This window comes from Schistocerca piceifrons, chromosome 5 (assembly GCF_021461385.2).
Source record: "Schistocerca piceifrons isolate TAMUIC-IGC-003096 chromosome 5, iqSchPice1.1, whole genome shotgun sequence".
Taxonomy (NCBI): domain Eukaryota; kingdom Metazoa; phylum Arthropoda; class Insecta; order Orthoptera; family Acrididae; genus Schistocerca; species Schistocerca piceifrons.
Window position 1 is genome coordinate 508,260,573 of NC_060142.1, and position 19,939 is coordinate 508,280,511.

The 19,939-nt window shown below is 42.4% G+C and overlaps 1 protein-coding gene across 1 annotated transcript in view; it reads right to left on the reverse strand.

The window, feature by feature from the left end:
* The window catches only part of LOC124798500 (solute carrier family 12 member 6), a 427,524-nt gene that overhangs the window by 197,343 nt on the left and 210,242 nt on the right, over positions 1 to 19,939 (reverse strand). The window contains exon 3 of the mRNA XM_047261938.1: positions 10,517 to 10,596. Within this exon, the coding sequence (XP_047117894.1) occupies positions 10,517 to 10,552 (36 nt within the window). The 5' untranslated portion in view covers positions 10,553 to 10,596. The remainder of the gene's footprint in view (positions 1 to 10,516; positions 10,597 to 19,939) is intronic.

Sequence of the window (19,939 nt, forward strand, 5' to 3'; positions counted from 1 at the left end):
TTTTGCAGGACAATGCTCACTCACGTGCAGTGCAAGCTGTCACTGATTTTTAACTGATGGGGCTGCTAAGTGCTATACCACCTACTGCACTCCCCTGACTTAAGCCCTCGTGAGTTCAACCAGATTTCTAAACTGAAGGAAACACTTCACGGCATTCGCTTCAGAACTGCTACAAATTCGTTGGGCAATACACCGAGCCGCTGGAGCTGTCAACGCAACTGGCACTGCTAAGTGTATCCTAGGACTTGCACATCGCTTGCAACGGGTTATACACAATGCTGGTGACTACTTTGAAGGTCAGTAAAACTTTGAAACACGAATCTATTTTGTACGAGCTGTAAATAAATAGTTGCCACTATTAAACTTCCAACCCTCGCACTGCTCGTCCGCTACACACCAGAACTCAGTAGCGCCATCCAATGGATCCAGTAGTGTGGACATATTTTGGATAGTGTCCTTAACGTCCGCAAGTCGGTGATAATGCATACCGGATGTGGAATCTAGGATGTGGCACCAGACCAGCTCCCTGTCGCTACCATCCCTCGTTATTTAGGTATGGACTTCATGGGCTCTATACACCGCACCGAGGCACTGGCTTAACTAACAATAAAAAAGAGGTAGAAGGAATGGGGTCATTCCACGTGAAGTGTCCTAGGGCTCCCAGCTCGACCATCTTCGATTTTGACGAAATTTGTACAGGATGTACCTGAGGGCCCTACATGAACTTATGCAAAGTTTCAGGCTAAGCTGTAACTTGGTTGAGGTGCTAGAGCCATTTTCGTGAAGACCACTTTTACAGAGACCGAAAAGTCGTGAAGAAATCGTCAAGTTTGGCATTGCACTGTTTCTAATGTAAAAGAGCTAGACTCTTGCTTCTGGGTATAGTGGTACAACTTGGTGTGCTCAACACTCAAATGTTGCAAGTAGAGTTCAGAAAGCAATGCATATGGCATAATCTCAAGTTTTAAGTGAGCAACAAATCATGACGCGAGGAATTTGCCCCATAGTTTAACGAGGCATAAGTAGTGGAGAAAGTGCGCTATGGGCCTGGTCTTTTTCCAAACTATTGTCTATCTGGGTGATTAGTGTATCACAAATTTTGGGGCTTGTGTGTTTCATTACTGTGCTACCATCCTGTAAATTTGCTAAAGAACATGAATGTATCAAAATATACCCATGTTCAAAGTCATGTATCTCAAAATGGACACCTACCACATTACATTCATTAACACCATTCAACTGAACACATTTCATTCTATTAGAAATACCTATTTTCATTTGGGTATCTCTCTGGGTAAGGTGCAAAAACGTCGCCTAAAATTTGGAATTTTGTTGATTATGTCTTCATTGTTTAAATATTCATTTTGCTGTTTATTCGGTATTTTAAACCTGTCTGTGGCAGGTTCATTGCTAAATTTAACCATTTAACTGTACTAGAGACTGCTATATAATTTTTGGGAAGCTGAATGCTTATTAATTTTATTTCTTTTCTTTATTTAGGACTCGACAATTTGATTTTAGTGCCTGAAGCATATCAAGTTGTTGCTAAAATGGAAGAACAAGATCAAGTTAATGTATGCAGTTTTGCAAATACTGATTCCCCATGCCATTTAATGACATACACTGCCTTAAAAGGACTGAAAGCTGTAAAGAAACTTTCCTTAGAAGAACAAGAATTAATTACTAGACGGAGTGGTTTACACTCTACTGAAAATATTCAACTATGCTTCCATCATGAAGCTTTACTCCTAAAAAGATTTGAATTTTTGCGAAGATCATGCTGCAACCCATTTGGCAAGAAAAACCACACTGCTGCACGAAAAAGCTGCTTCCGCTCAATCAACATAGAAACAGCTGACATACTAAAAAGGATAACCATGTCTCATATTAAATCAGGCCAAAAATGTATCCTTCCTGTAGAAAAGAATTTGATACACTGAAATATTCACAAATGGACGTTACATATCAGTCAGATGAAGATGTTGGTCACAATGTGAATACAAGCTTAAAATTTGTTGGAATATCACCATTAAAATTACTACGAATTGGTGCAAGGGATACACAAGGATATGCAAAGCGCAAAATACATCAGGTTGAAGGTGCAATTATTAAGAAAATTGCAGAAGTTGGAGGACTTGATCCCAGTGAACTGGAGCAACCATCCACAAGCAAGCATTGCTTGGCTTGTTCAGATTACATTCAGCTGATCCAAGAATTGAAAGAAAAATCACATATATCAAATTATAATGAGAAAATTCAAATTTTGACCTTAGTTCCCCAAAGCTGGTCTATCAAAAAGACTATGGAAGAATTTTGTGTTCCAGGAAGAATGGTAAGGAAGGCTAGAAAGTTAAAAGCTGAACAGGGAATATTGGCACAGCCCAAAGGTAGATGTGGGAAAAAGCTTTCTGAGGATGTCAAGGCAAGAGTCATAGAACATTTTTATGATGAAGAGTTTAGTCGGATTTGACCAGGAAAAAAGAGTGTATTACTGTTCGTGTAGATGGAGAAAAGGTTAAAAAACAGAAATACTTATTACTGAGCAACTTAAAAGAAATATTTGTTGCGTACTGCAATAAAAATGGACAGGAAATTGGATTTTCCAAATTTTGTGAATTAAGGCCAAAGTGGTGTGTGACTGCAGGCACAGCTGGTTCACATTCAGTGTGTCTCTGCACAATACATCAAAATGTGAAACTAATGTTGGCACATAGCCCAATAAAAGAAGATTACAAAATTTTACTGAGCAAAATTGTATGTAATTTGGAAACAAAGGATTGCATGCTTCATCGCTGTGAAGTATGTCCAGGAACAGAAGCTCTAAATGAATATTTGGAAAGCGCTTTTGCAGATATTTATCCTGAGGATACAATTCATTTCAAACAATGGACTCACACTGATAGAGATACGCTTGAAACCAAAGAAATGACAGTTGAAGAATTCATTGAACTATTAGTTACAAAACTGTTGGCCCTTTCTACTCACTACTACATTGCAAAGCATCAGAGCAAGCATTTGCAGTTCACTAAAGAAGGTCTCAAACCAGGAGAATTAATTGCATTAATGGATTTCGAGTGTCAGCCACTGCATAGTCAGTGATTGCCTCCGACACGACACAGCTGCAGTGCATGTGTTTTTAACGTACTTGATCAAATCCCTTAAGTGCATTTTTGAAGAAATTAAGCATATTCATTATTTTAGCGACGGTTCTGCAGCACAGTATAAAAATTTTAAGAGCTTCCTAAATCTTTACCATCATCAAATAGATTTTGGCATTACTGCAGAATGGAATTTTTTCGGAACAAGCCATGGGAAATAATCACGTTACAGACTTGGGGTCACAGTTAAGCGTTTAGCAGGAAGGGCTAGCATTCAACGCCCAATTGACAAACAGATCTTTTGTACCAATTGATGAAAAGTGACTTAAGATTCACAGAGTATCAAATGATACATTATCCTTTATAGCAAATGTTAACCAATATGCTAAAGTTGCTACTAAACATGACGCCATTGATGAACTACAGTCTGGCCAGAATGTTGCTTGCGTTTATGATGGAGAATGGTGGATAGGAAATATCTGTGAAGTTTCATGTGAAGAAAAAGATGCTTTGATTAATTTCATGCACCCTCATGGAGCTGCTCAATCATTTCATTGGCCTACTAGAAGACACATATGCTGGATCCCTGAACAACAGATAGTTGCAGTCATACCAGTTCCAGCTGCTTCAATGATGGGGCGGCAATGTAGTTTGCCGGAACCAATAGTTTTGGGCATCAGCAAAAAATTTAAAACAGTTACCAATTAAAGAATTCTGTATTACGGCGTGGGAACCACAGAGACCCAAAAAAGGCTTGGGAACCTAATAGATACCCACATTCAGACTTGGGAACCTGCAGTACAGAAACCCACCCGTGGCTGACCTTGCATGGCTATCGGGCGTGGCCCCTTGGCGATGGGGTTACCAGTTTTGAGATTGGTAGTGGCCTTGGAATCACATGGAACCCCTGATGTCGCTGCGTCTTCCGGCAGTGAGCATCTTACCGGTCAGCCATCACTCCAGGGTGAATGGCGGACAGTGGTGGGCTCGCGCGTGCCTGGCCGAAAGGCGAAGGTGGGATCTGGCCGCGTGGCAGCTGCCTTACCCCTTTCCAACAGGTACGGGGTACTTCCTAGTGGTGATGACATCGTTTCCGAGCCACCACAGGATGCCTCGCCTGTTGGGCCAGTGGCCGATTCTCCGGCAAGGTCCCGACAGTCACAGAGGGCGGGCCTATTAGTTATAGGGAGCTCCAACGTTAGGCGGGTTATGGAGCCCCTCAGGAAAATAGCGGGTAGGTCGGGGAAGAATGCCAGTGTGCACTCGGTGTGCTTGCCGGGGGAACTCGTCCGTAATGTGGAGGAGGCTCTTCCGGCAGCTATTGAACGCACTGGGTGTGACCGGCTGCAGATAGTAGCACATGTCGGAACGAATGACGCCTGCCGCTTGGGTTCTGAGGTCATCCTTGGTTCCTTCCGGCGGCTGGCTGATTTGGTGAAGACAACCAGCATCGCACGCGGAGTGCAAGCTGAGCTTAATATCTGCAGCATAGTGCCCAGAGTCGATCGCGGTCCTCTGGTTTGGAGCCGTGTGGAGGGTCTAAACCAGAGGCTCAGACGACTCTGCGACTATAATGGTTGCAAATTCATCGACCTCCGTTATTGGGTGGAGAACTGTAGGGCCCCCCTAGACAGGTCAGGCGTGCACTACACACCGGAAGCAGCTACTAGGGTAGCAGAGTACGTGTGGCGTGCACACGGGGGTTTTTTAGGTTAGAGGGACCCCCCCTTGGGCGAAACGATAAAATACCTGACGGCTTACCAGAGAGGACATTATCATCGTTGATAAAGAACGTCCGTCCTCAGAGACCAAAAACAGGAAAAGTTAACGTAATATTGGTAAACTGCAGGAGTATCCAGGGCAAGGTTCCTGAATTAGTATCTCTTATTGAAGGAAATAGTGCGCATATAGTATTAGGAACGGAAAGTTGGTTAAAACCGGAAGTGAACAGTAACGAAATCCTAGACACAGAATGGAATATATACCGCAAGGATAGGATAAACGCCAATGGTGGAGGAGTATTTATAGCAGTAAAGAATTCAATAATATCCAGTGAAGTTATTAGCGAATGCGAATGTGAAATAATCTGGGTTAAGTTAAGTATCAAAGGTGGGTCAGATATGATAGTCGGATGCTTCTATAGACCACCTGCATCAGCAACCGTAGTAGTTGAGCGCCTCAGAGAGAACCTGCAGAACGTCGTGAAGAAGTTTCGTGATCATACCATTGTAATAGGGGGGGGACTTCAATCTACCAGGTATAGAATGGGATAGTCACACAATCAGAACTGGAGCCAGGGACAGAGACTCTTGTGACATTATCCTGACTGCCTTGTCCGAGAATTACTTCGAGCAGATAGTTAGAGAACCAACTCGTGAAGCTAACGTTTTAGACCTCATAGCAACAAATAGACCGGAACTTTTCGACTCCGTGAATGTAGAAGAGGGTATCAGTGATCATAAGTCAGTGGTTGCATCAATGACTACAAGTGTAATAAGAAATGCCAAGAAAGGAAGGAAAATATATTTGCTTAACAAGAGTGATAGGGCACAAATCGCAGAATATCTGAGTGACCACCATCAAACGTTCATTTCTGAGGAAGAGGATGTGGAACAAAAATGGAAAAAATTCAGAAACATTGTCCAGTACGCCTTAGATAAGTTCGTACCGACTAAGGTCCAAAGCGAGGGGAAAGATCCACCGTGGTATAACAATCATGTACGAAAGGTACTACGGAAACAAAGAAAGCTTCATCATAGGTTTAAGAGTAGTCGAATCATAGCTGATAAGGAAAAGCTGAACGAAGCGAAAAAGAGCGTAAAGAGAGCAATGAGAGAAGCATTCAACGAATTCGAACATAAAACATTGGCAAACAATCAAAACAAGAACCCTAAAAAGTTTTGGTCATATGTAAAATCGGTAAGCGGATCTAAATCCCCTATTCAGTCACTCGTTGACCACGATGGCACCGAAACAGAGGACGACCGAAGAAAGGCAGAAATACTGAATTCAGTGTTCCGAAACTGTTTCACTGCGGAAAATCGTAACACGGTCCCTGACTTCAGCCGTCGCACGGACGCCAAAATGGAAAATATTGAAATAAACGATATCGGAATTGAAAAACAACTGCTATCACTTAGTAGCGGAAAAGCATCCGGACCAGACGAGATACCCTTAAGATTATACAGTGATTATGCTAAAGAACTTGCCCCCTTTCTATCAGCAATTTATCGTAGATCGCTGGAAGAACGTAAAGTACCTAGCGACTGGAAGAAAGCGCAGGTCGTTCCCATTTTCAAGAAGGGTCATAAATCAGATGCGAATAATTATAGGCCTATTTCGCTTACGTCAATCTGTTGTAGAATAATGGAACATGTTTTGTGTTCTCGTATTATGACGTTCTTAGATAATACAAATCTCCTTCATCATAACCAACATGGATTCCGCAAACAGAGATCATGTGAAACTCAGCTCGCCCTATTTGCCCAAGAAATTCACAGTGCCGTAGACACTGGCGAGCAGATTGATGCCGTATTCCTGAACTTCAGGAAGGCATTTGATACGTTTCCGCACTTACGTTTAGTGAAAAAAATACGAGCTTACGGAATATCGGACCAGGTTTGTGATTGGATTCAGGATTTCCTAGAAGAAAGAACAAACATGTCATTCTTAACGGTTCAAAATCTGCAGATGTAGAGGTAATTTCGGGAGTACCGCAAGGAAGCGTGATAGGACCTTTATTGTTTACAATATACATAAATGACTTAGTTGACAACATCGGTAGCTCCGTGAGGCTATTTGCAGATGACACGGTTGTCTACAAGAAAGTAGCAACATCAGAAGACTCGTACGTACTCCAGGAAGACCTGCAGAGGATTAATGCATGGTGCGACAGCTGGCAGCTTTCCCTAAACGTAGATAAATGTAATATAATGCGCATACATAGGGGCAGAAATCCATTCCAGTACGATTATGCCATAGGTGGTAAATCATTGGAAGCGGTAACGACCGTAAAATACTTAGGAGTTACTATCCGGAGCGATCTGAAGTGGAATGATCACATAAAACAAATAGTGGGAAAAGCAGGCGCCAGGTTGAGATTCATAGGAAGAATTCTAAGAAAATGTGACTCATCGACGAAAGAAGTAGCTTACAAAACGCTTGTTCGTCCGATTCTTGAGTATTGCTCATCAGTATGGGACCCTTACCAGGTTGGATTAATAGAAGAGATAGACATGATCCAGCGAAAAGCAGCGCGATTCGTCATGGGGACATTTAGTCAGCGCGAGAGCGTTACGGAGATGCTGAACAAGCTCCAGTGGCGGACACTTCAAGAAAGGCGTTACGCAATACGGAGAGGTTTATTATCGAAATTACGAGAGAGCACATTCCGGGAAGAGATGGGCAACATATTACTACCGCCCACATATATCTCGCGTAATGATCACAACGAAAAGATCCGAGAAATTAGAGCAAATACGGAGACTTACAAGCAGTCGTTCTTCCCACGCACAATTCGTGAATGGAACAGGGAAGGGGGGATCAGATAGTGGTACAATAAGTACCCTCCGCCACACACCGTAAGGTGGCTCGCGGAGTATAGATGTAGATGTAGATGTAGATAGCCACCATGGACCAACGCAAGGATTTTCCGAATTACCAAAAAGTCAATGGTTTAGGCGAATTTTTTGCACCTTACCCAAAGAGACACCCAAATGAAAATAAATTTTTCTAATAGAATGAAATGTGCTCTGTTGAATGATGTTAATGAATGTAATGTGGTAGGTGTCCATTTTGAGATACACGACTTTGAACACGGATATATTTTGATACATTCATGTTTTTTAGCAAATTTACAGGATGGTAGCACAGTAATGAAACACACAAGCCAGGCCAAAATTTGTGATGCACTAAAAAGTTTGGAAAAAGACCAGGTCCATAGCGCACTTTCTCCACTACTTATGCCTCGTTAAACTATGGGGCAAATTCCTCGCGACATGATTTGTTGCCCACTTCGAACTGAGGTTATGCCAAATGCATTGCTTTCTGAACTCTACTTGCAACATTTGTGTATAGAGCACACAAAGCTGTATCACTATACCCAGAAGCAAGAGTCTAGCTCTTTTACATTACGAACAGTGGAATGCCAAACTTGATTTCTCCACGACTTTTCGCTCTCTGTAAAAGTGGTCTTCAAGAAAATGGTTCTAGCACCTCAACCAAGTTGCAGGTGAGCCTGAAACTTCGCATAAGTTCACGAAGGGCCCTCAGGTACACCCTGTACAAATTTCATCAAAATTGAAGATGGTCCAGCTGGGATCTTCTTCTATACTGGGACACTTGACATGGAATGACCAAGTGGCATCATAAACAAATGAAAAGAAAAAAGGTAGGTAGAAAAGTGACCAGAAAAAAAGGTCGGAAAATACTTGTCTACTGATCTCATGGACTGGGGTTCAATCACACTAGAGGGGAAAAAAAAAGAAAAAGGATCGGGATTCGATTCCTAGTCGATCGGTTATCTCTACATCTGCCATTTTGGCATTCGCACGATGTTTGGAAGGAGGTACTGTGTTACGATCTTCCGCAGTGAAACAACTTCAGAAGACCGAATTCAATATTTCAGCCTTCTTTCTGTTACTTTCCGTTTAGGTTAATTACAAGACACAGTCAATAACATCTGTAATATATTACACGAAAATGATCGTAATAAACACGAAATGGTGATAATCATGCAAGATAAATGGTAATCACGCAGCTGGTATCATATATCCACGAGACATCAAGGCGACCTTCCGTACAGACAGATGATACCAGTGAACGGTCAACACAGAGCTGGAGAAACCGTGAAGGTACAGGGCATGACAAAATTTTCCTATCTACAAGGCCAAATCGCACCTGTAGTGCAAATACGAATGACTGTACAGAACACTTCAAACAAGGAAGATATTGTAAGCAAACGGGCACCAACCAAGACAACTTCCTCAGTGACCAACACATGTTTCTACACTGAAGAGCCAAAGAAACTGGTACCCCTGGCTAGCAGCACGGAGAGCCCTCGCGAGCATGCAAAAGTGCCGCAACACAACGTGGCATGGACTCGACTAATATCTGAAATAGTGCTGGAGGGAACTGACACCATGAATCCTGCGGGGCTGTCCATAAATCCGTACGAATAAGCAGGGGTGGAGATCTCTTCTGAACAGCATGCTGCGGCAAGGCGTCCCAGTAATGTTCAATAATGTTCTGGAGAGTTCGGTGGCCAGCGGAAGTGTTTAAACTTAGAAGAGTGTTCCTGGAGTCACTCTATAGCAATTCTGGATGTGTGGGGTGTCGCATTGTCCTGCTGCAATTGCCCAAGTCCGTCGGAATGCACAATGGACATGAATGGATGCAGATGATCAGGCAGGATACTTACGTATGTTTCACCCATCAGAGTCGTATCTAGACGTATCAGGAGTCCAATCCACTCCAACTGCATACGCCCCACACCATTCAAGAGCTTCCATCAGCTTGAACAGTCCCCTGCTGACATGCAGGGTCCATGGATTTATGAGGTTGTCTCCATACCCGTAAACGTCCATCCACTCGATACAATTTTAAACGAGACCTGTTCTATCAGGTGACATGTTTCCAGTCATCAACAGTCCAAAGTCTTTGTTGACGGGCCCAGGAGAGACATAAAACTTTGTGTCGCGCAGTCGTCAAGGGTACGCGAGTGGGCCTTTTGCTCTGAAAGCCTGTATCGATGATGTTTCGTTGAATGGTTCGCACGCTGACACTTATTGATGGCCCAGCATTGAAAGCTGCAGCATTTGCGGAAGGATTGCGCTTCTGTCACCTTGAACGATCCTCTTCAGTCGTCGTGGAACCTTTTCCAGCAGGATCTTTTCCCGGCCGCAGCGATTTCGGGGGTTTCATGTATTACCTGATTCGTGATATTCACGGTATATTCGTGAAATGGTCGTACGGGAAAATCCCCACTTCGTCGCTATCTCGGAGATGCTGTGTCCCATCGCTCGTGCGCCGACTATGACACCACGTTCAGACTCACTTAAATCTTGATAACCTGCCATTGTAGCAGCAGTAACCGATCCAACAACTGCGCCAGACACTTGTTGTCTTATATAGGCGTCGCCGACCACATCGTCGTTTTCTGCCTGTTTACAAATCTCTGTATTGCAATAGGCATGTCTGTACCAGTTTCTTTGGCGCTTCAGTGTAATACTGACAAAAAACTGAGACAGAAGTTTCTTAGAGTGCCTCTGGGGCACAGAAATCCATAGAGGTCAAACGTGGTACTGCGGTTTGAAGTTAAAAATCAGGTGGGCATATAAAGAACATCATGAACAGGTGCTAGAAGGACTACACGACGAAATATCGGCGTTACTCAGTGCACAGGCAGCGGCAGTACTTACGGAGTAGAGGTAGAGGTTGGTTTCGTATCCGGACATCTTCTCGCGGTCCGAGACGAATGGCTGGTCGTCGGTGCCATCGCCTGAAACAAGAAACACCCCGGCTTAGAATCAGAATCGTACAGAACGGATCCTGCAAGCCTGGCTGTACTGCCAAGTAGCCCCGCCACTTTTTCCGTAACATCACTTCTGCAATATATTCAGTAAATTTTATAATTTTATCAGTAGGTTTAATAAAAAACGAAATACTGCAAAAAATATTAAACGAATTAAACTGATGAAAATTTTGCATTTAACAATTTGTGTGTTTCACTGTACTAAATAAACTCAGATGTATAAATTATCCAAAAAAAATTGGAACTGAAACAAAATCTACATCTTATTGTTTATGGCGGCTATTACACATTGGTTTTAGTATGATGTTTAACAAAGAATACATTTTATTGGCCCTTCATAAATTACTAGTAGTCTTTAGCCGGCAGAAATCAGGAAGCATACGGTCAAATAGTACAGGGTGTTCGAAAAGTCTTTCACTGATTACATAAATTGATAACTCAGGCTAGAAGTAAGATACAAATATGAAACTTGTGTCGAATTGTTTACAGCTATCGAAGTTTTTTTTCTGTTTTAGGTTCGCAGTACGTAAGTAGTGGATGAGGTGCAGTGCCCAAGAAGCCATGTTAACCAATCAGGATAAGGCACAGTGTGTCCTGTGGTACCATGAGACACGATCACCAACCACAGTGCAAAGACACTTCCAGACAACATTTGGAAGGAATCCACCTGATGTGAAGAGCATTAAAGCTTGGTATGAGAGGTTCAAGAACACAGGATCGGTTGCTGACCTTCCGAGGTCTGGTCGACCAAGAACCTCAGCAGACAGGGTGGAAGCTGTAAGGCAGTCTTTTATGCGAATTCCGAAGAAATCGGTGCGCAGGGCCTCACGTGAATTACAGATACCAAAAAGCTCTCTCCATGACATTTTATACAAACGTTTATTGTTTCGTGCATACAAAGTGCAAATCGTTCAGGCCTTGTTGCCCAATGACAGTAGACGTCGATATGACTTTGCGGTCGAAATGCTATCACCTATTGAGGACGATGATGGTTATCTCAGTGAATTGCCTTTTCCGACGAAGCGACCTTTTTTGTCAGTGGAGTAGTGAATCGCCATAATGTGCACATTTGGGGTTCACAACCCCCTGGCGAGGTCATGGAATGCGCCAGAGGCAGTCCAAAGTGAATGTTTGGTGCGCGCTATTGCACGATCGAATTATCGGGCCATTCTTCTTCGCTGAGGCTACCATCACATCTGCAGTGTATCTGGACATGTTGCAACTGTATGCTTTTCCTCGGCTGCTTCAGTATCACCCCGATGTCTTGTTTCAGCAAGACGGTGCACCGCCTCATTGGGGTTTGGACGTCTGTGCCTATCTCGATATGACCTTTCCTGGGCAATGGATTGGTCGTGATGGGCCAACGGTTTGGCCTCCACGCTCTCCTGACATAACCCCATTAGACTTCTTTTTATGGGGTTATGTCAAGGACGAGGTCTACCGAACACGTGTACCAGATCTTGAAACCCTGCGGCAACGGATAACCACTGTCGTTGAATCTATCCCTCCAGTGATGTTGGCTAATGTGTGGACGAAAATTGAATATCACCTAGATGTGCTATGTGCTACCAAGAGTGCTCATGTGGAAGTTTACTGATGTGTGAAAAAAACTTCGATAGTTTGTAAACAATTAGACACCAGTTTCATACTTGTATCTTACTTCTAGCCTGAGTTATCAATTTATGTAATCAGGGAAAGACTTTTCGGACACCCTGTACATCTGCTTCAGCATCTGCTTGCTGATCTTGGAGATACTGTAGCGAAGCAGCAGCAAGGACTCCATTGTTGAACATTACCTAAAGCTCTGGCCGGGCAAACTGGCTGCAAGAGCGCTGATGCCGCACTCGCGCCTATCCCGCGTAATGCGCTCTCTCTCTCTCTCTCTCTCTCTCTCTCTCTCTAAGATTCGAAAATGGCAACGCTGAGGGTCTTTAGTTGCCCAGTTCGAGTGGCATTAGAGCGTCAGTAGCGAGACTGTCGATTTTCGAGCAGTTCATGTTTTCCATTCTGTATCGAGTTATTACCTCAGGCAACCTGTCTCTACGTAAAAAGGTGTACTCAAATGGTTCAAATGGCTCTGAGCACTATGGGACTTAATATCTATGGTCATCAGTCCCCTAGAACTTAGAACTACTTAAACCTAGCTAACCTAAGGACAGCACACAACACCCAGCCATCACGAGGCAGAGAAAATCCCTGACCCCGCCGGGAATCGAACCCGGGAAAAAAAGGTGTACTTCATGATATTATTTGTGCAATGTATTTACTGAATGGAAGTATCTGTGTAAGTTGAAAATGAAAGAGCAGAAAGAAGGAGAGGTTTCCTCTGTGCTCTGTGGGACCGGTTTACAAACAACTCCAATAAAACCCACTTTGGCAGCAGGAGGAATGCGGTTGGAAAAAGACAGCCGAGTTCCAGCGGCAAAGCAAGTCCATAATCTACAATGTCTATAAATATTTAAAACATCTTGTATACAATGCTGGTGAGGTGTTGACATCTACAATCACGTGTAACATCCATGTGATAAATTTTTGGCTACAGTGCGACGAGAGGAAATTATGCCTCTAACAGTTATAAACATAATCTATTCGACGTATGAAAAAACAGTGAAAACGATGATAAATATTAATTATTTATATTAGATAATTATTAGATAATTATTTATATTCTATGATGTAATTGGACATATCGATGTGTATCATACAAAGACAATAATAACTGTAAATTCCTTTTATGATCTGCGTTTGCCTTCCTTTGTTTTTACCTTTTGTTGGTTGGCTTTTGTAGGTTGCGGACGCATATCAAACTGAGGTCTGTCAAGAAATTGTAATTATTTGTTAATTATTACTTGAGAATAGAGTTCATTATTATTATAAATATGAGTGAATAATTATTTGTAACTTTAATTCCTCTCTCAGTAAGCATTATCTGTGTTAATTATTTCTTTCCGCTGCAAGGAGCGCAGCCATTGATGATAGCGATTTGTATCGCGTTTTTGTCTGTGTTTTCCTTAGAAACAAATCAAATGTTTGCTTGATGAAGTCTAAATAGTGCACAATACCAAAGTAGAGTTTATAGAGTTTAATAAGCATTTCAAATACTTACTTATTTGGTCTAGCAATAGAGTGTCTATATCAATTGTCTGCCGCTATCTTAACAATTATCTCAGCGGCAAATTCAAATTACGCAACTCTGCAGACATAAATGCCAAACGTAATACAAATGTGTAAAAATAAATGTGCATCGGTGGTCCCGAACTCATTTTCATGAAAATGATTCGAATCAGATTGGTTCTTTAAAAACAGTGCTCATAGCACGATCCTTATAAGAAACTTTTCTAGCTGATGTATGGAGCCGAAATTTATTACGCACGAGTTGCGAAGAATATTGTTTCAGGTAACATACGTCAGTGTTGTGCGCAGCTGATATTCGGCGGTTTTAATGATCATTTTGCTGAAGATAACTGTTTCCATCATAATACATAGTTGTATAGAATCTGTTGTATGAACTGTGATTTAGCGACACTTACACATTAGCAACTTGACCAATTCTTTAGCCGGGAGAAAAATTAATTGGTAATTACTCAATGTAATAAAATAAGATTATCGTTTTCATTTACAAATTAGTTAAATACCAAACCACCGAATAAAACAGCTAACGCCACATACGCTCGTTAAGAAAGATACGGTTCAAATGGCTCTGAGCACTATGGGACTTAACATCTGAGGTCATCAGTCCCCTAGAACTCAGAACTACTTAAACCTAACTAACCTAAGGACATCACACACATCCATGCCCGAGGCAGGATTCGAACCTGCGATGCCCAAGGCAGGATTCGAATCTGCGACCGTAGCGGTCGCGCGGTTCCAGACTGAAGCGCCTAGAACCGCTCGGCCACACTGGCCGGCGAAGATTCGGGGAAGGTAAACAAATCAATAGCGATGATACCAAAAATATGCAATGATATGTTATCGAAATAACAACCATTGTAAGATAAAGACTTGCTAATGTGCAAACTATTTATGCTGCAGCTTGTGGCGTTGGTTTTAGAACTGTCCAGCGCGTGTGTCGTGAGGGAAAATTGCCAACGTTGAGAAAAAAGTTATAAATTTTACCGGATCTGCTAGATCTGTGAAGACGAATATTAAACTACATAGGTTTTGAACACAAGCGTCAGAATGATGGCAGACAATTTTTGCTTGAACACAAGGACAGAGTGGCTCAAAAAAATGGTTCAAATGGCTCTGAGCACTATGGGACTTAACTTCTAAGGTCATCAGTCCCCTAGAACTTAGAACTACTTAAACCTAACTAACCCAAGGACATCACACACATCCATGCCCGAGGCAGGATTCGAACCTGCGACCGTAGCAGTCGCACGGTTCCGGACTGCGCGCCTAGAACCGCGAGACCACCGCGGCCGGCGACAGAGTGGCCTCCAGAATTAAATTTTTGCGGATGATGAATTCGCTGCGTACTTCAGGCGACATGTGACCTACATTTTATGTCTCTGTTGGTCCATTACGATCAGGGGACATCAGCTGGTACGTACTTTTCAATATCAATAAACTTTACCAACAGCCGTACACTTAAAGATATTTTATTTTGTTCTGAAAGCAACTAGTTTCGACAATTCATTTTGCTATCATACGGACCCATACGCTTTTTTCAAATCAACTTATCGTATAGCGTCATAAAACTGGATATCGTGAATTCCAACCGTTGTGCAGCTGCTTTAAACGAACGCGTGAAGTGGATGAAACTTGGGTTACATCTGGCAGAATTCTAGGAAAAGTGGGAGTCTTAAGGAACCTGTTGAGAAAGGGGGCCATGCTGATCGCTGTGCATTTGGGGTCGGCGAAGACTGATTTTCAAAAGTAAATTAGTATACAGATGTTGCAAAACAAACAAACCAGAAGATTATTATTCGGAAACGAACACAGCTAAGTTTAATAATTGTTTTTTTTTTTTTTTTGTTTGCTGGAGGAAGGTTCCGTTATCGTCATGGACAACGGTTGTCACGAACCGAGCTCCAACTAGGAAAACACAGAAGGCTCACACAGCAGCTTGGCTAACCACGGAGAACATTGCCGTCACACTTACTGAAACAAGAGCTGAGACGCTGGATATGGTTCGTTTAAACAAAGAATAGCCTATTTATGAGCTAGATGTACTGGCAAATCAAAGCGGGCACGAAGCAGTACGCTTACCGCCTTATCATGGTCAGTGTAACCCGACTGAGCTCATTTGAACTCAAGTCAAGAGAGAAGTAGCAGTGAAGAACAACATGTGTAAAACAGCACGTGTTGCGCGCTTACTTCACGAGACCCTGGAAAACGTTACAATCGAACAATGGCAGAAACATCTTCAGCATACTGAAAATCTACAGAAAGAAGATTTTGCGAAAGATATTATCCGAGATATTGTAATAGAGCCTATTATCATCAACTGCAATGACGACTCAGAAAACAACGATGAGAGCAGCGAAGAAAAAGATGAATAAGAAAAATGCGATCAGAAGGATGAACAAAGTGAAGACAATTGAGATGGGGCATGTACTGGTGGCCCTGGGGAGAACAATACTTATTTATATGGAATTATGAACAGAGCAACGAATTTAGGCGTAAATAAAAATGTACAGAAAAAATTTAACATTCAACGTAGTTGTATTTAAAAACAATATCGATTTATTAAGTATATTATTCTTTGTCTTTGTTCAATGTTAAAAACATTAATATCTGTGAAACAGTTGAATGATTTTTTGTAATTACTAACTCTGGTCTTGATCTTGGATGAAGATAAACGTTAGAGACGTCGTAAGTATACTTACGTTGCATTTCGATCAAATAAAAGTGTTTATTTGCTCTTAAAACCTCAATTTATGTATCTTCAGTATCCTTGCATGTTAGGAAACTAATGACATATTTTTTTCAGAATATCAGAACGTGCAATACGACGTGAGTCTATGAATAATTGTTGTCGGCCATTTCCACGGCTGCAACGTCTTATTTGAATGTTGCCAATATTAAACGACACGGAGCCGTGGCAGTAACTTAAAATGTTTGCAATTAAATTGTATTATTTAACTTCAGTGTCATTTAATTTGTCTGAAAAGATTAACAGTAGTTTTCATTAAATTCTTGTGGTTGCCGTATAACGGATATCTTTTATCTCAGTTAAGCAAATTCAGAGAAATTAACTTACTCCGATGTGGTCAATGATAAATATGCCACACAACATTATTTCTCTACGCGAACCCATGACATAAACCATTATTAAATTCATTGAAATGACAATTCAAGAGCAACCTGAGATGTTTTGTTAACAGACGGACTAGTACGTTGCTTCACACCGCTCTTTACGTGTTTCATATTGCGGGCATTAAACCTTCAAATAATATTTCCATAAAGAAGACTGTGATAAGTTGTGTTGCCACTTTAGTGCGTGTTGCGTCATTTTTTGTGTTAACTATACGTACATTATGTGATTAAAAGTATCCGAACACCCCCTAAAACACATGTTTCTCATATTAAGTGCATTGTGTTGACACCTACTTCCAGGTACTCCATATCAGTGGCCTCAATAGTCATTAGACATCGTGAGAGAGCAGAATGTGGCGCTCCGCGGAACTCACGGACTTCGAACGCGGTCGAGTGATTGTGTGTCACTTGTGTCATATGTCTGTGCGCGAGATTTCCACACCCCTAAACATCCCTGGGTCCACTGTTTCCGATGTCATAGTGAAGTGGTAACGTGAAGGGAGACGTGCAGCACAGAAGCGTACAGGCCAACTTCGTCTGCTGACTAGAGACCTTCGACAGCTGAAGAGGGTCGTAATGTGTAATAGGCCGACATCTATCCAGACTATCACACAGGATTTCCAAACTGCATCAGGATCCAAAAGACGCCTCGCTTGGTGTAAGGAGCGTAAACACTGGACAATTAAACAGTGGAAAAACGTTGTGTGGAGTGACGAATCACGGTACACAATGTGGCGATCCGATGACAGGGTGTGAGTATGGCGAATGCCCGGTTAACGCATCTGCCTGCGTGTGTAGTGCCAACAGTAAAACTCGGAGGCGGTGGCCTTAATGGTGTGGTCGTGTTTATCATGGAGGGGGCTTGCACCCCTTATTGTTTTGCGTGGCACTATCACAGCACAAGCCTTCATTGATGTTTTAAGCACCTTCTTGCTTCCCACTGTTGAATAGCAATTCGAGGATGGCGATTACATAATTCAACACGATCGAGCACCTGTTCATAATGCACGGCCTGTGGCTACACGACAATAACGTCCCTGTAATGGACTGGCCTGCACACAGTCCTGACCTGAATCCTATAGAACACCTTTGGGATGTTTTGGAACGTCGACTTCGTGCCAGGCCTCACCGACCGACATCGATACCTCTCCTCAGTGCAGCATTCCGTGAAGAATGGGCTACCATTCTCCAATAAACCTTCCAGCAACTGATTGAACGTATACCTGCGAGAGTGGAAGCTGTCATCAAGGCTAAGGGTGGGCCAACACCATATTGAATTCCAGCATTATCGATGGAAGGCGCCACGAGCTTGCATGTCATTTTCAGCCAGGTGTCCGGATCCTTTGGTCACACAGTGTATATATGCCTACAAATCATACAGTTTAATGAACTGCACGTGTACACACAATTAAGGCACACCACTTTACGTGCAGAACTGAACGGTACATACATACCAAAAATTACACGGGCATCTGACACATTTTGCACTTTTCACTCCATCTACTGTTCTGTTATAAAAATAACATTTCATAAGTAATGATGTAATAAAAAAACTGTATCGTAAACAAGTTGTACGTTTAGTATTTTGGACTCATTCATGTCCAAAATCCATGTACTTCAGATTGGTTTCCACAGTGAATTGGTCTGCTCAGTTGCTGAACAATAATTAAAACAAGGTATGCGTTTACAACAAGCGATCTCATGGTAATCAGGTCACTGCTTATCTAGATTTCAGCTATCTTATAGCTAATATCAGGTTGTTTAGAATATGTCATAGCGTCAATTATGCATTTCCGTTAGCACGATTGAGATTACAGTAGTTACATTTTTACCCTGATATGCGTTTTTGTTGCAAATTTTTGTACTTTTCCACTTTGGATGAACACATAATCCCTAATGTTGTCTGTAATAATTTTACACACTACAAACGACAAATAAGAAAGTGAATGACAAGGCTTTTAAATTCAAATAACGTACAGTTACAATGACTGCATAACGATATGCCTGAAAACCGACGTCAATATTTTACCGCCAAAACGTAATTATATTGATTTTTACCAATGCAGGAACTATTACAACGAGAAACAGAGGTGTATGTGAGTATGAAATGCATGTGAGTCACGGTCTGGCAACAGTGTGCTAACAGCCACCTTACAGCACGCCTGACCAGAGCTGTTGTCATATAGATCGTATTAGCGATAGCTTTCCCTGGTGGCAATCGCTTCCTAATACTGCTACTTGGAGAAAATGGCACTGTGACAACAGTATGCAGAAGATGCGAATACGAGGTATAGGACAATTCATTCTTACATTAGGCCTGTGCCCTAGATGGGGCCCGTCTCGCCTCCCCCGTGCATGGTACAGCCCTGTTTTACATACAACTCGAGAAAAGTAGGGAGGTCGCCGCGCGATATCAAAAAATTGAAGTCAGTGTCACTGTTGGCCGGAAGCTGCTGAGTCTAACTGGAAAGGCTATCATCTCTCCGACACAATGGCACCTCTTCTTCACTGCGAGCGTCGTGTTTTTAAGAGTATCTGCCAATGTAGAGTTTCAGTGTCATGGCTGTGCTGTAAATGACAAGGTTGAGAACGTGAAAGCTGGGATCACCCGATGGCCTGATTATGTCCAGTAGCACTGTGCAGGTAGCACAGTTTTCACGTCTCCATCCGATGGATGGATTACCAAGAACAGTGACACAAGCGCTCAGTCTGTTACACTGAGAAAAGGTTTGGAAGGAGACCTCGGCTATAGTAGCGGGTGGTGGCGGAGGCGGTACACAGCACTGTTCTTCCAGAGAGTAGCCGTTTCAGATTACAGAGTGAAAGATACATTGAGGTTCCGCTAAGGTAGCCTTCTCGGTATTGTCTGCGGCGGAATGACGTAAAGAGTGACCAGTCAGCCTCATGAGAGCAACGCAGCTACTTGAATAGATAAACGATGGCATAAAGTCGAAGGGCTTTCCTCATTTTCTTTTAACGTTACACTAGCATCTGAATTCATAAGCATGTGACAAGAGACGCAAGCGTACCCAGCTGATGATGGGGAGGA